The sequence below is a fragment of the Melanotaenia boesemani genome, chromosome 1 (genome assembly GCF_017639745.1).
Source record: "Melanotaenia boesemani isolate fMelBoe1 chromosome 1, fMelBoe1.pri, whole genome shotgun sequence".
Taxonomy (NCBI): domain Eukaryota; kingdom Metazoa; phylum Chordata; class Actinopteri; order Atheriniformes; family Melanotaeniidae; genus Melanotaenia; species Melanotaenia boesemani.
Window position 1 is genome coordinate 14,014,097 of NC_055682.1, and position 17,021 is coordinate 14,031,117.

General features: G+C 37.6%; 2 protein-coding genes across 4 annotated transcripts; one reads left to right on the forward strand and one right to left on the reverse strand.

The window, feature by feature from the left end:
- On the reverse strand, positions 1–4,377 carry il1fma (interleukin-1 family member A). The gene is made up of 7 exons (XM_041982711.1): positions 4,244–4,377; positions 4,052–4,170; positions 3,757–3,850; positions 2,596–2,968; positions 1,982–2,107; positions 1,573–1,712; positions 1–1,302 (listed from the first exon to the last, which is right to left on the reverse strand). Exons 1-7 carry the CDS (start codon positions 4,253–4,255, stop codon positions 1,084–1,086), a joined length of 1,083 nt encoding a protein of 360 aa, XP_041838645.1. The 5' UTR covers positions 4,256–4,377; the 3' UTR covers positions 1–1,083.
- A 717-nt stretch (positions 4,378–5,094) lies between these two features.
- zgc:113276 (uncharacterized protein LOC553748 homolog) lies at positions 5,095–12,712 on the forward strand. Of its 3 annotated transcripts, none has more exons than XM_041982469.1 (10): positions 5,095–5,213; positions 5,501–5,693; positions 6,743–6,927; positions 7,023–7,238; positions 8,442–8,829; positions 9,057–9,190; positions 9,300–9,539; positions 11,619–11,780; positions 11,996–12,085; positions 12,169–12,712. In XM_041982469.1, exons 2-10 carry the CDS (start codon positions 5,507–5,509, stop codon positions 12,337–12,339), a joined length of 1,773 nt encoding a protein of 590 aa, XP_041838403.1. In that variant the 5' UTR covers positions 5,095–5,213; positions 5,501–5,506; the 3' UTR covers positions 12,340–12,712. The 3 variants fall into 3 exon arrangements, with proteins under 3 accessions (XP_041838403.1, XP_041838411.1, XP_041838418.1); XM_041982477.1 differs by having other exon boundaries at positions 5,501–5,690; XM_041982484.1 differs by having other exon boundaries at positions 5,501–5,531.
- Positions 12,713–17,021: the final 4,309 nt, after the last annotated feature.

A 17,021-nucleotide genomic window follows, 5' to 3' on the forward strand; every position in this document is an offset into this window, starting at 1 on the left:
AAATATGATAGAAAAAGCAATTAATTAGAGTTATATTTCTGGTTGTCTCAATATCAAAACACAACATTCAGGGGAATTTGTAATGTCAACACTATCTGTAGTTGCACTAATTATCAAGCAATAGCATATTTCCACAAAAATAAAATATTCCAAGAACACTCAAGACGCTCGAGAAATTCAGTTTTAAGTTTCAAGCTATATTTGGGTTTTTCCAGAATGTACACTCTTCCTGTCAGATTATGATTTGTGAATTGTAGATTAAACTAACTTTTGCGCAGCTGTTGGAGTATAAACAGCCGAGGAGGTGTTTGTGGTGTCACTTGAAGTCTCAGGCCTTCTCCTGAACTCTGATTTCCATCTCTCTCTTCTGTCAACCAAATCTTTCTTGTAAATTTGTTATGATTTTGTCTCCTGGTGGATTAAGTTTTTCTGAATTTAGCAGCAAGTTCATGAAATGGCCACCACAGAACATGAGTATTACATAACCCTGCAGTCAGAGCAGGCCTGACTTACACACTGGTTAACTGCTTTTATATAATGTTGACTTGGAACAAATACATGTGTAGCATTTGTTGTCACATTATCTGATTAATCATAAACATTTAAAAACAGATTCATATTTTATGATAATATTAATCTCAGCTCAACTTTATTTATACAGCACTTAATCAAACCCATATGAGGAATCCAAATTGTTTTACAGATCAAACATTACAAAAAGCACACAAGTATAATAACTGGAATAAAACAATTATAAATAATAAAAATTAAAAACTGACAAAAATTTAAGCAAGTTGCAAATAATAATAAATAATAAAAAAAGATAAAAGCAGAAATACAGATGTTTACCTTGGTTCCTGTGTTAATGAACTTGACCAGCTGCCAATCAGAAGCTGGCCTTACATATCTATGCATCTCTGTTCAGAACATCTATTTCTGAGATCTGTTTCTGGACAAGATAAAGAGTTCCTCTCCCTTGTTTTTATTTATTTACTTTTAAAAAAAGCATAAGTCATATAAAATCCTACAGAGAATTTCACATGTGGACTTGAAAGACAAGTGGCTGAAGAAAACAACCCCCAATCACTTCTGAATGATGAAGAGGAATGATGGGTCCTCCCTTCCTCCATCCAGTGTTTCCATTTCTACTAAGTCTGGGTTGACGATGCTCATAAACCAGCCTTGGTGGAGAGCTGATTCAAATTTTCGCTGTTTTGTGCGGTCAGCCTTCATGTAGAAAACGAAGGCGAGGGTGCTCTCATCGCTCTTGGATATCTGCCTTAGCCTCTGCATTTCACATGTCTATGAGAATAAAAATCTGTGTGGTTATTATACACAACTAGTAATACATATTACTCTAACTCTGAAACACAGAAGTAAACACCAGACAAAGAACCAACAAAATAATAATAATAATAATAAACAGATTATGCAAAAGAAAAAGTCCAATTTAAAGGGTTTATTTTCTTTTTTTTTTTTTCTTCTTTTTTTCTTTCTTTTGGTATAGTTAGCTTTCTGTCAACATATCTAACTAGGCATTCAGAATAAGGATTCATTATTTCACTTTTATACCTCCACTTGCAGGAGCACCTTATCCCCTTCCTTACAGCACCTGAGAAAGCAGTTGGAGTCGGTAAGGTTTAGGACCACTGGCATGCCTCTGAAAGACTGGTCCATACCATTAGATTTGTAGTAGTAAATGGTGATTCTTTCTGAACACAAAGAAAATAATGAAATGACATGTAATGCAGTGAAATAATTAATTCCAGAGGGAAATTATAATGCCATAGTAAGTCTTTTTTTGTAATTAAAGTAATAATATATAAGTAATAATATATTCTTATGTAGTCAAGTTAGTTTAAAAAAAAAAAAAGTTATAAAAAATAAAATGTCACAATTTCTTCTATAGAGCAGGTCATATTTTTTATTATATAAAACAATGACTTAGCCAAGATGATGTCCACTGCTCTGAAAAACGTACTCGGATTTGGTGATGGAACAAGAGTCTTCTGTGAGCAGATACCGCTGAGATAGTTGTGAGATAGTACATGTTCAAGAAAAACTTTAGCCAGCTTTTCCATTCTGAAACTGGTACTTCCTTGGGGAACTGAAAGTTACATGGGGAACAAACAGATAACACGAAATTAATAACCCACTTTTACGCTGTTTAAAGAATGTGAGAAGTCCAACGTGACAACCGCCCGTATGAATGTAAATGATAGCATTATAGAACCTGATGTGTGAACCACCTGAGTGGATATGCTCAAGACAATCCAACAGTAAAATTCCACACATGCATTTTTGCTTCAGTATTTACAATTTATCAATATAATATCCTCTTTAAAAATGTATCAGCCATGAAAGCTTGTCTGCAAAATTGGTACTTCTACTTTTATTATTATTACCATCTAATTAGATTTTTTTTTGCTTGACCCTTTGCCTTGATAAAGTCTTTATAACTTAAGACAAAGATGGCACTGTTCTTTATGTTTTATAGTTTAACACGTTGAATTGTTAAATCCAGAAAAATTTTATAAAAAAACAGTTATGTGTTACTGGTGACAGATGTGGAAGGAAAAAAGGAAACTCACTAACCAAATGTCACCCTGCTTGATTCAGCCACCAAAACCACATCATTGAAGGTACATCCTGTCCCGTTACAACACTGGCAAGGGCTCCCGGGTTCGCAGCCTCTGCCTCTCACCAAAGAGATGCTAGTTTTTATCATCTGAATGAAGAGCAGATCGCCTCCCTCCGTGTTCTCCCCATTCTTTTCTCTGCAAATATCCTCCTCTAGACTCGTCATATTCTTTTCTTCTCCCCCTTCCTCAGCTTTATTCTCATCCTCCCTTGTCATTTCCCAGGAAAAATTCAGAACTGTGGACTCCTTGGAGAATGGTAGTAAAGCGTCCTCATCTGAGGGAAAGTTCTTACTGTGCTCCTTTTTACTGTCTGTTTTATGTACCGTCTAAAGAGACAGACAGGAGAAAAGAATGACGAGAAAACTAAGCAGTGAAATGAAAACAGAATAACAAAATATTAAAATATAAAACTATCTCTAAACAGCCTTAGGTTAATTCCTCAACACCACAATAGGATATAAAAACAAAAAGCTAGATTCTAACCATGTGTGGAAATCTTTCTTATTATTCTCTAAAAAAAAATGTTTTACCTCCTCTAAGGATGGTTGCAAAACTTGAACATCAATAATATTTTTTAGTTTAAATAATCAAAATAAATAAATGATCATATTCCCTAAAAACATTCAGAAGTGTTTTTTTTTTATGGTATCATAGTGGATTCATTGTAAAATGAGGAAACCAATATGGTATCTAAATAAATTGATCTGTAAAGCCCCCTGTGACCGTGAAATGAAATAAGGTGTACAGAAAATGAATGAATGAATGAATGAATGAATGAATGAATGAATGGAATTAGTTTAATAGAATTGATTTGATTTGAGTTACATTAAAATTAAATACATCTAACTGAAATTAACAGCTGGAAACAAAAATTTATTGTATTAGACATTTTTTTAAACTCCTCCAAAAGTGAGAAAATAAACACTAAAAACACAAAGAATAAATTCATATCAGCTAGAAATGTACTTCTATAATGGTAAATTTGCAAATATGCACATCTACGGTAATGTTGTGCATTACATTTATTCTTCGTTTTCACTAACAAATTGAGCTGCTATGGGGTTAAAATGAGCATACTTGATATTAATGAGACAATGAAAGCCCGTAAACTCACCAACATTGGATTCCCTCTAGATAACTCTTCAACCAGTTTTTCAGGTGTAATGTCTTGAAGGTCCACACCATTTATTTCCATTAACCTGTCTCCTCTTTTGACAAGAGATTAAATAATTCATAATTAAAGATCAGACATCTTCTTAGTCCTTCAGTTATAGGTTACATGCATACACACATATATATGTATATATATATATGTATTATAGAGAGAGAGAGAGAAGGACAAAGAATGACATACAAATGGCTGTAAGTCTAAGTTTGTCACAGAGTCAGAGGCTGAGTCTGAATCATACCTAGCAAACATTTTTGTTCCTTTCTCCTTTTTGTACTTAACCACATTTTCCACTTTGTAGTCATGCTTCCCTTCATTAAGCTGGTGTGAAATCAGCACACTTCCACTAACCAGGTCACCCTAAAATACAGGAATAAAATAAACAAACAATGTCAACAGATACACACAGTTATTTGTTACAGTGTTAAGTCACCTTCAGGTCCATGCTGCTGGTAGTTGTGGTTGGTGATCACAAAGACTGAAACCTCTGGAGATCGCAGCCGCCTTTAAAAGCTGTATTTGTGCAAAAGGAGAAGTAGGAGCGGGGCCACTGGCAGGGTTAAAGATGGGGAACTGATTTCTAAAGAGGAAGCAAGTCGTGAAAATCTTTGATGAAACGTTTTCCAGTTTTTAAATTTCTTAGAAAACTAAACTTATAAGAGAAAAATAGAAGGACAAAGAATAAAATTTTAATTATCAAAATAATTTGGCAGAAAGTTATCACAAGTTATCTTTCTCTCACACACCACCTCTGACCTGCGTAACAAGTGAAGATAGTAGGTGAAATGTTGTCCTTCTCACCTGATTTTCACTTCTGTTATTTTTAATAGACCAAGAACACAAGAACAGTCAAAGTCAAAGTTCAGAATAAACACCGAAAAAACAGAAGAGGAAATGTAAACAGTCAATTGTGTAGCATGTATATATGGGAACTAAAGAGAGACTAAATATACTGTAGTTCCTTTGTAAACAGTAAAAAAGCTCAAAGGTGATTTTCTGTAATTGACTATCAAATAATACAGAAGTGATCATAGTTTTTCCACAAACTGCAACTACATTTTATGTACATTTCTGTATGTGTGTTACAAACAGAAAAAGTCAGTTATTCAAATTAGTAAATCAGACTGTAAAAATGTACTTCTGCAAAAGGTTTGATCTTCTGTTACTGGGAGTTCTGCTACTAAATTTATACAAGCACACACACAAACACTCACACTAATGCTATTTCCAGTTGACCCTGTGGAGTTTGTGAAGCCCAACTAAATCTGTAGAAGCAGATTGAGTTACAAGAGAGACACATGCCACTGTTAAGTTTCAAGTCCACCACCATCCACTGCAGTATGCCGGGGCCGAGAGATCGACCACGTTTCCACCAAGCTGGCATAAGCTGACAAGTCAACCAGGTACTGTGATGTAAGAGATTCTGCTTGATCATATCTGCCAGCTTAGGTATTTATTTTGAAATGAACACTGCTCTTTGATAATCTATTAATCAATCAGGCCACTACTGAGAGAAAGGGGTGTACTTCAGTTTAAGGAACAGACTCTAATCAGAAATCAGGTTTTGAAAGTAAACCATTCTTTTTAGAGGATATTGTAATCATTTTTTTTTTAACTTTCGGTTGGCTGTGTGTGTGTTTGTGTGTGTTTGTGTGTGTGTGTGTGTGTGTGTGTGTGATGCATGTTTCAGATCGTCATGCTGGATGTGTTGCTAATAGGAGGTGGGCCCCATGCTCTGACCTTAGCTAGCTTGCTGTCCAGCCCTGATTTGAACTCTGACCATGGACATGACCCACCCCTTTCCCCCTCCTGCTCAGACCCTCAGAGGTCTGAAGCGTCACACAAAAAACGCTGCAGCAGCAAGAGGAAGATTGTGACAGGTGGTATGGTGTTTTTTTTTTTCTTTAATAAATCACTCATAATGATGTTTAAGCAATTTATGTCTGAGATTAGTTTAAATTAGGGCTGGGCACCTTAACACGTTAATCGCGCGTTAATATGATACTTTAACGCAACGATTAATTAACGCCGTTCATTTTTTAAATCGCGCGTTAAGTTTTTTTTTTTTTTGGCCACTGGCTTTGATGACAGAAATGTGGCGTCCATGTCTCCCTTCCCTGCTGCAGCGGTGCTTCTGATGTAATCAGGAGAGAGCGGTTTATTAAAATGAAGAAACGTTTTCTGTCTGGAACTTAAGAAAGAAGAAGAACGGACGTTGCTCTTTGTCTGTCTAAACCCATGCAGATGTGCAGAACATCATGATTTTTTAGATGGGAAACTGCTCCCAAAAGACAATGAGAAACTTTTAATTTATTTATTATTATATATTTTTTTTAATTTAGGCAAGACAGCAAAGGTAAGACATGTTTTCTGACTTTTACAAACGTAAAGCATAAATCGGGCCTTCTTCTGCCTCTGGTTCGGTGAATCTTGGTCATATGAGATGAAACTTCCAGCTGTGGAATCTGTGAGATGTGAGCTTTCAGTAGAGTCCTTTGTTCGTGTTCATGGGGAGACATCATCTGTGCTATGAGATTAATCGCGATTAAAAATTTTAATCATTGCCCAGCACTAGTTTAAATACAAAATCATGCTGTCAAAGCAGCTCTTTTAATGACTAACTTTCCATTTAATATCAAAGTTTTGGCCTTCAAGGAACACAAGACTAATTTTATACAAAACACTCTCCAGTAACACATTTATTGGTAATTATTAAATCACACACCACCACTTGGATGATAAGCCCAGAGCCCAGGCATAGCACAGTTATCCTGAGTTTGGGATAACTGTGCTGATTCAGAGTTCTTTAAAACTAAAATGCATTTCAAACATATGAAGTTATGCTGGTGACGTATCAGTCACATTACTTTTTTTTACTATTAAAAAAAAAAAAAAACAACTAATATTTTTGTGTGTGGGATCATTTCTGCAGGCCAGACACTGGAGGAGCATCTCACAAAGTTAATATCATCGGAGAGGATCTTTTGCCGTCCACTTAGTCTGCGAGTGGTAGATACTTATGGAGAGTGGGCCACTCTGTGGGAGAGCCAGTTTACTGCATTGAACATCCCTCATCTGCGCTCACACACTCTGGTGCACACAGATCCTTTCAATAAGGTATAAATACATAAAACTCCTGTGGAAGTAGGAATGAAGAAGGAGTTTTAACAGTTTGAAAGCAAATAATAAGCGTTTGTGTGAATTTTTGACAGAAAGCACTTCAGGAGTTTGTTGTTAAATATGAGCGTTCAGCAGAGCTTCACAGTCTTCCAGACCAGGTTTACATTCTGGATGAAAATGCTTTCTTCAATGACATGCGGCTCGGCAAGAAAGAGAGGAAAAGGCTGAACATCACCTCAACAATGAAGAACAGTTTGTCCTTTAGCCTGCCAGGAACCCAACTTAGCGTGGATTTCTTCAAAGAGCAGGTCAGAATAATTTTCAATATTGACAGGATTCCACATTAACAAGTTTAATTACACTTTGCTTTTAGATACTGTTCTCCAAAGCCTAAACACTGCAACTAAATGATCTTTGTTTTTCATTTTAAAGAGTTTTAATTCACACATGTTTGAACATCATTTTTAACTAAAATTGTACGGAACAGTTAGCATACATTCATAAAAGCCTAAGTCCTATTGACTGCACAATGTTTCATCCAAAATCAAAATAGGAAACATAACTGACAAGTATATAATTTCTCCACCTCACAAGTTCCTAAAATGCCAACCATGATACACCACAATAGGTCTGATATATCTGCTTGTCAATTTTTCAGTCTTGACTCAATTTCGATGCCATTTTCACAAACCTCTGACAACCTCAGGTTACTCCATGGGGCTGCACTACAAAATCACTTCAACACAAAGCAGATCTTTGTCCACTTTACACTCTGTTTTTTATTAGCAGAGCAAAGCTAAAGCACCAACACAACTGAGAGGCGGCCACACTTCAGATTGTTCCACTTCTGATTACTGCCCCTAAGTGGCAGCAACATGTTAAAACATAGGGATGTGCGTCTTAGATTAGCAGTAAGCAGAAGTACACTACCGTTCAAAAGTTTGGGGTCACTTTGCCATGGGATTCAATAGGGAAGTGACCCCAAACTTTTGAACGGTAGTGTACGCTCCAACCTTTATGTGTAGTGTCCCTACTCTTTCACTTAAGTGACAAGCTAGCAGATGAGTCTACAGTTTAAAGATGACATAAAGCCCTACTGCCTTACAAAATTACAAAGGATTTCTTGTGTAAAATGTAGAAAACTTCATAATGCAGCTTGTCAGATCCTTTGGTGTTGTGATTGTCTTTGTTTTCTCTTTTTCCATAACAACTTAGCAAACATCATTAACTTATTTAACATGGGAGTTACAAGCTGGTCAAGCTGGTAGCATAGCATCCTCTGCGGGATCTGTGATCTGAAGCATTACAGATTGTACTCTGAACAGGCTGCAGATATTCAAAGTTTTCCCACATCCAAACTGATGTTCAAACTTAATGAAAAAATGACAGTCCTACATCTGCAAGGGAAAATAATGGGAATATCTATAGTTGTGTCATAATCCATTATAAGCACCAACATCTAAGGTTTGCAGTTTTCTGAGGTGTTTTAGTTTATCTATCTGCACATACAGGTGAAAAGATATGAGTTGGACAAAGTGTTGTTGAAAGGAACAGTGGAACACATCACTCCTGTGATGGAGCACAAGAAGGAGACAGACGCAGTAAAGGAAAGACTGAGTGAAGCCAAAAAGAATACAGATGAATCGAGGAAGCAAGTTAAATATTTTCAAGTCCAACTTCAAGATGGTGACATCCTAAAAGCCCGCCAAGTAGTCATGGCAACAGGTCCAACCCGTGCACAGATGGCAAACATCCCTGAATGGGTGAAAAGAATTGGGGAGAGCTACCCAGAGGAGCGCTTGCAACACACAGTTCATCTCATGCACCGGATGCCAAACTACAAGCAAAAACTCAGAGAAACAAGCTGTCCAAAAGAAGAAGAAACTCTTCTTACCAAGGGTAAGTAAGATCTTCTCCCAAGGATTATACAGCATGGCTCTTTTGCTATTGCTCTTCACTGACTGATGTTTTAAAAAAAAAAAGTCCAAGTACCATTTTCACGAATTCATCAGAATATTTTTGCTTTTACCACAAATGTTTGTGCATCTTCAGATTTCAGTGACAATTTAACACCCATAACAGACCTGATCTTCCTTTACAAGCACTCTATGCCTATGTGTGTCTAGGATTGTATGTAGTGTGTGAGGCAGGACAGAGAGTACTGGTAGTTGGTGGAGGTCTGACCAGCGCTCATGTCGTCTCAATTGCCCTGCAACAAGGGGCCAGCCATGTGACATGGGTCATGAGGAAGCACCTGCAGGTCTTGTGACTGTGTGCAAAAGCATGTTAATCAACTATTTAAAAAAAACAAACTGTGTTGCTACACCTGCTTTCTCCACATATATCAGCATCCACTGTTTGTTCTGCAGCTGAAGCAATTTGATGTGGGTGATGTGGAAAGCCTGGTGGGTCGTTACTCTCATGTAGAACATGGCATCAAGATGGATGGCCAAGCTTTCTTACGGCAGTTCTATAATGAGCGGAGTCTCCACAAACGGTTGGCTATGATTCGCCAGGCGAGGAAAGGAGGAGCGGTCACTCCAGAGGCCTACATTCACCTGCAGCCATTCATACTGAATGGACAGGTGGAAGTGAAGACATACTGTCAGGTAACACATGCATGTGACCTACTTGGAAAGGAGAGTAGAGCTGGGGAGTGATGCTTGAAATTTGACAGGGCCAAAGTGTGTCTCTTTGAGGACTTGGCTATTAAGGTGTGAAATTATTTTCTGAAGAGCTACTGGCATACTAATTAGATGTAATTAATCCAGCTGATGAAACCATTATCTAAAAACTTAGACTTTCATGAGAGACGTTGATGTTTATTGGAGCCAGAGATGATTTGGAGCCTGGATCCGGCCAACAGTGGGAATGCATTTTTATGGCATAACTTAACTAACTTTTGTGTCAACAGCTTTAATCTGTCAGCATGTCATTAGATAAAAAATAAATTATTGTGTTAGTCAAATGAAAATGATATTTTTTTACTATTGTATAAACCATAAATATCCATAACAATGTCTTAAGTGACCCCGGATCTTACTATTCTTGAGGTAGATTACTTGAAGTAAATTGTAGGGAGTTTAATTACAGATGTGAACCATCTGGTAGACCTTAATTAAATTTTGGAGCCACACAATAGTTGACAGTTGACAAATAACTTTTATAAAATAGGAGTTAAAAAAAATGGTGACATTTTTTTTTTTTTTTTCTTTTTTTGCCTTGGGCCCCAAAATAACTAAATCCACCCCTGCAAAACTTGACTCAGCTGCTGAATGATGTGATCTCTGCTTAGATCATACCTTTTGTGGTCATAAGTGAAATTACTCTTTAATGGAGTTGTACTCTTGTTTCACATATCAGAACAAGAAGCTACATCCTCCTTTTAATAAACAATGTATGAGGCTTTTTGGTTCCACTTCCCACAATTTATAAGTCAAATGTCACATAAATGTGGTCAGGTCTTTCACCTGACCATATTTATTTGACCCAAATTAACCCTGATTTAGTTTCTGTGACACATTCACGTTTTTGCATGATAAAGCTGCATTTCTTACAAATACTTTTCCCATAAAAAACATACAAGTGTAGTGAGACAGTTAGAAAGCAAGCTGCTGCAATGATAATTTGCAGATTTTATTTTTTTTATACAAAAGGGCCTGAAACATGTTGTGATTTCCATTTTCTAATGAGAAAATAATCATTAGGTGATTCCAATTTTTTCCCCAAAATACAGGCTTGACCAGTCAGAGCAGTTTTATAAGGCACATTATCCTGCTGGTAAAGGCTGTTGCCACAGGGAGTACTGTTAAAATTGGGATGTGCTTCTAGGCTGTAGGTCTACTATGATTTTAAGGGTATAGGTGTCAAATGGCCATCTACATGAATATAACCTAAGGTTCCCCAATTAAATAAATCTACCAGTGGTTTAATGCTGTGGATGAACTCAAATTAGAATTTTTAATACAAACGTTTATGTGTAACAAAGTATTTAGATTGTAGTTTACCATTTCTGCCTAAATGTGGGGAGACAATGGAAAAAAGGGGCAAAGTAGTGAAAAGGCCACTTGTTGGGTGAAGCAATCTCGGTGGTGGACTTAGGTTAGATACCCTTAGGTAAGGTTATCAGATCAGATTGAGGATAGATCCCTCCCAGTTTAGCATAGTCTCATGTCTGAATGAGCCCTGTATTTATTATTTTATAGTAAAAGTCACCAGAGCCTTTTTATTTGTACTTTCCTGAAAACAGTTTTGTCTTGCTTATAACATTGATTAGGTTTAAATTAATTATGTCATATTAGTATAGGGTCAAGATTGCAACAAATCTTCAAATTCATGAACAGCAGGTTAAACAGTGAAGAACTGATCAAGACAAAAGTACAAGCGAGAATGTTGAAAATGGTTTGAGTTGGTCTGACTGCAGATCAGAGAGCTCATTTTCCTTTTAATAAGCTCAAAGAACTGTGCAGTTCAGTGGTACCAGATTTTAGACAGTCACGTGACTCATTCTGCAATTCATATTGTCTCAACATAAAATATATAGAATTAACAGCCATTTCAAAATTATAGCAAACCACTTAATTGATTGATAATATATCGCATTGCTTGTCTTTAAAGAGTCAAACCTGCAAACTTGGATATTTCGGTGTAAGTAAGGAGAGTTCATTTTAATCGTGTTCAATTTTTAGGTGAGTAAGGGTAGCTGGTGCTACAGAAACCAGGTCTGGAACCTGTCCCTCAGCAATGGAAGCCAGTGGGTAGGAGATATGATCTGGCTCGCCACTGGCTGCAAACTTGATGTCAAACAAGACCCGCTGCTTTCTGAAGTGATGAAAGAATTCCCAATTCAGGTGGGTTTAGAAAAATCTTTCATTTAAGCACACTGATTATTATTACTATTATTATTTTGTTTGTGAATACAAATGTGGAACAAAAGAAATGTAAGATAAACTATTGTTTTGTGAGCATTATACTTCTTTTTTTAAACTAAACCCAGTGCTATACTTTTAGAATACAGCTCGAACCAGACAATATTTAAATCAATAAAACATGTCCCCGCTTAAAGGTGATAGATGGATGGCCCTGCATATCTGAGAGCTTACACTGGATAGACGGGTGCCCGCTTTATCTGATGGGGCAGTACACCGCTCTTCAGGTAGACTCTATTCATGGTGCTTTACAATGAAAAACATGGCTTTGGTAACCTACAACCTTCTTTTTTACCATCTTCCCACACAGGTCGGCCCTCATGCAGTAAACCTAGCCGGTGGACAAGCTGCCAGCATGCGAATTGCAAAGGACATTGTTCACCGTCAGATGCAGGAAAGTGGACAGGCCTCTGACACGAACAGAGAAAAAACAAAAACTGAAGAGTATATTCAACAGATGCAAGGACTATTATGGTTTTAACATGCCTGATTCACAGCTATCCTTGAATATCTCAGATCAAATGACACCAGTGGAATCATTAAATCGTTTCAAACTTAATAACTCAATTTTCTTTTAAGGTTCCTGGGGCAAGATACTGAATGTGTGATTACCCTGTGTGTTAATTAATGTTTAAGTGTGGTATCCACAAGACAAAGCATATGACGTGCACAACAACTAGAAAAGTGATCTGAAAATATAGACCTTGATTGTTATCTTTTGGCTGTTAATTACTAGTGTTTGGTATAATTAGCTTCAAACTAATGGATCACCTGTTTGAAGTGTGTATTTATGAACATTAGTTTGGTTCACAGTTTTTATTATCATTGCTAGTCACAAGAGTTCCCGACGGAAATAAACAGAACAAATTCACAAGAAAGTGTTGTTTGCTATTCCACTTATTTCGAGATGTTCTTTTTACATTTGTTTTACACATATTTTACAGTTTATAGCCTATTTGTATATGTATCTGTGGAATCTTTAGTCTCTTGCTGGATGAAGAATCTACTTGACATCTTATTATCTTTTGGTGGTAATTTTCTTTTTTATTGTTCTGTTTAATTTCTTTATGATGGCCTTTTTTGTGAAGACTTTGTGAAGCCTTTTTTTTTTTTTTCTGCTTTGCTGCCATGCGGACGCTTCCTGCTTTGCTCTCCTTTCTGCTCGCATTTTCTTCTTTTCTTCTTTTTTCTTATCTTTACCAACAAGAAATTTAGGAACAAGGACTCCTGGTCACTTATAAATCACTGGAACGAATACATTTTTTGATAAATTTAGTTGATTGCCATCAGAGAACTAGTGGAATGATGTCTCCTAACCCTGCAGTATCAGTGAGCTGCACTGAGTGTGAGCAACTTTCCTTGAGGATAACACAGATGGAGAAGAGGATTGAAATACTGCAAGATATTCGTGTGAATGAAGAATTTATTGACTCTGTTGTAGCTTCTGTACAAGCTACTGAGTTGTCAAATGGATTGAGTCAAATCTTCATACACGAAGGCATGTCGAATGTGGAGCCTGCCGCTACAGACCTGGCTGATACACTTCCTTGGATGTGTTCAAATGACACTGGAATAGCTGGGGAAGATCCCAAACCGGACCATCAGAGTGGTCTCTCCTTCTGGAACACTGTTGGTGCCAGACCAAAGTCATCAACCCCGGCCAGAACCTGGTCTGATGTTGTTCGTCGCAGAGGTAAATCCAGCAGGAAATTTAAAGCTCCAGCACTCACTCCACCATCTGAAGTCTCACTGCATAATAAATATGATGTGTTGAGTCATATTAAAATGAATGCAAGGATCTATAAAAACTCAAGAAATAGCCCTAAAACTCAGCCCAGGGCTAACCAGACCAGGAGGAGAGGCCAAAATTCCACAAACAGGAGGACTAGAGAAGCTATCGGCGCCTCCACACAAAAACAAATAGACACAATTCTGATTGGGGACTCTATAACACGGCATGTGAGGATGGCAAAGACGGAAAATCTAACACTTTTTGATACATTAGTCAGGGAACTGACAGAGATGTTGCCGACCATTCTGTCTTCGCATCCAGATGGTATGAAGATTATTGTCCACACAGGGTCTTTTGATATTCTGAGGAGGAAAACTGGCTCTGAGATCATGAAGAAAGACTTTTCTCTGCTGTTGGAGAGACTGTGTCAGTTTGGAGCACACCATGTTTACATTTCAGGACCCATTCCTACAGCGGGTAAAGGAATTGAACTTTTCAGTAGACTTCTTGGCCTGAACACATGGTTATCAAATGCATGTATCACCCATGGGATAAAGTTCATTGATAACTTCAATATCTTTTGGAACTGTAAGGAGCGATTCAGACCTGATGGTGTGCATCCAAATCTAACTGGATGCAGATTACTTGATGCACACTTGCGTCATGCTGTTGGGACAGCAAACCCAAACATGAGTGTACAGATAAGAGCGAAGGACACAGCAACGAGGCGATCAACTCCCAGCTCTCCCACCTCACCAGACCCTCTTCTCCACATTACCCAAGGTCTTCAAAGGTCTGAACCCCAGCGACCACCATCTACCAAGAAATACAGGGCTCTCCCTCCTCCCACTCCTCATCCTCCTCTTAGATCATCTGTCCTTGCAGAGCAGGGCATGGGAAGATGTGCAGGAGGTTCACAGAGCAGCAGCAGAATTCACAACAAAGATAACATGCCATGATGCGTTCAGGGTCCTTGCTGTAGTTTTGCTACTACTGACAGCTGTTCTGAGATCAAGCTGGACCCAGTAGGGTTCCTGTGTTATTTAGTAAAATAAGGAATCGAACAGGGTCAGTTTGTGGGGTGAATCGATCTAATCTGTTAACTGTACCTTGTATAACTCAGAATACAACAGAGACCAGTGTAAACTTCATAAAGCTAGCTGTACTTAATGTTAGATCTCTGTCCAACAAGTCACTGTTAGTTAATGACTTCATCATTTCTCACAGTTTAGATTTTCTTTTTCTGACAGAAACATGGTTAACAGAAGACACAAGTGCTACAGTTCTTAATTAAAAACAGCACCCCCTTATTTTAGTTTTATGAATAAATGTCGAAACGGGAGGAAAGGGGGAGGAGAAGCTGCCTTATTTAAAGATTCATTCCAGTGTAAAGAGATTTCATTTGCTGATTTTACTTCTTTTGAATATCATAGTTTTTATTTTAAGGGGCATTCCTAAAATCCTATTTCTAATCATCTACAGACGTCCAGGACACTGTATAAATTTTATTTCTGAATTTTCTGAATTATTGTCGGTTATCTCTACTGATTTTAACCATTTCATCTTAACTGGGGATTTTAACATTCACATAGATAACATGATGGATGGTAATGTCAAAGAATTTTCTTCCATATTGGACATGTTTGGTTTGTGGCAACATGTAAAAGAACCAACCCACATTCGAGGTCACATTCTGGACCTGGTTATTTCAAAGGGTGTTGATATTTCTTCTGTTGTGGTCACTGACTTGGCCTTGTCTGACCATTTTTGTATTTTGTTTGATTTACTGATCACTCAGAATGTCCAACCAACCTGCTCCTCGGTTAGAAAGAGGTACATTAATGAAAGAACAAGTGCTAAGTTTGTGGAGGCCATAGCTATGTTACCAACAACCAGTGCAGAGTCAGTTGATGGACTCCTGGATCATTTCAATCTGAAAATCTTGAATGTAATGGATGCTGTTGCACCGATAAGAATCAAGAGCAACTTGAGCAAACAGAAAACACCATGGAGAAACACCACTGTGGTTACCAGCCTAAAAAGAGAATGCAGAAAAACTGAGCGGAAATGGCGGAAAAATAAACTTCAAATTCACTATGAGGTGTACAAACAAAGTCTCCGTAACTATAACAATAAGCTGTGCAAGGCCAGAGAGCTGCATTTATCTGAAATGATTAACAGGAATGTCAACAATTCTCGTGCTCTGTTTGCTATGATTGAAAAAGTTACAAATCCTCCTATACAGATAAGCCCAGAGCTCCTTTCCACTGAGAAATGCACCCAATTTGCCAACGTTTTTAGCCAAAAAATTTAAATAACTAGGCAAAATATTAATTCCACATAGTCACACAAGAAAAGTAGTCTGTGTCTGAAAGCCAGAAATAATTCTGATGTTATGTCGCAATTTAAAATGGTTGATTTAAAAATCCTACAAGAAACAGTTTGGCATTTGAAATCAACAACATGCACTCTGGACATGATACCATCCGACTTTTTAAAAGCAGTTTTTACCTCAGTAGAAAGTGATCTCAGTGCTGCATTTGACACTGTAGATCATAGAATCCTGTTGCACAGGCTGGAAAACTGGGTTGGACCTTCTGGAGCGGTCCTTAACTGGTTCAGGTCCTATTTAGAAGGCCGGAGTTATTTTGTTACGATCGGCAGCTATGAATCTGAACGAGTGGCCATGACTTGTGGAGTCCCCCAGGGGTTAGTCTTTGGACCTCTTCTGTTCAACTTGTATATGCTCCCTTTGGGTAAAATATTACAGAACTATAGCATTTATTATCAAAGTTATGCTGATGATACATAACTTTATGTGTCTCTGTCACCAGATGACTGCAGTCCAATAGACTTATTGTGTCAGTGTCTGGAGCAAATAAACACCTGGATGAGGGAGAATTTTCTACAATTAAATGAAGAAAAAAACTGAGATTATTCTGTTTGGTAGCAAAGAGAAGAGGGTCAGCATTGGTAAACACCTGGAGACTTGGGCTCTTAAAATCACAGACCAAGTTCGTAACCTTGGAGTGTTGATAGACTCAGACCTGACTTTCAGCAGCCACATCAAAGCTGTCACTAAGACAGCTTTTTACCAGCTCAGAAACATCAACAGAATTAAAAGTTTAGTCTCCCAGAAAGAGAAACTCATCCATGCATTCATCTCCAGTAGGCTGGAATACTGTAATGGTCTTTTAACAGGACTTCCTAAAAAGAGCATTAAACATCTGCAGCTCATCCAAAACGCTGCTGCTAAAGTTTTAACCAGGACTAAAAGATCTGAACACATCACACCAGTTTTGAAATCTTTACACTGGCTTCCAGTCAGTCACAGAATAGATTTAAAAACCCTTCTGATTGTTTACAAATCCCAGAATGGTTTAGGCCCAGAATACATCTGTGATATGTTCAGAGAATATAAACGTAGCAGA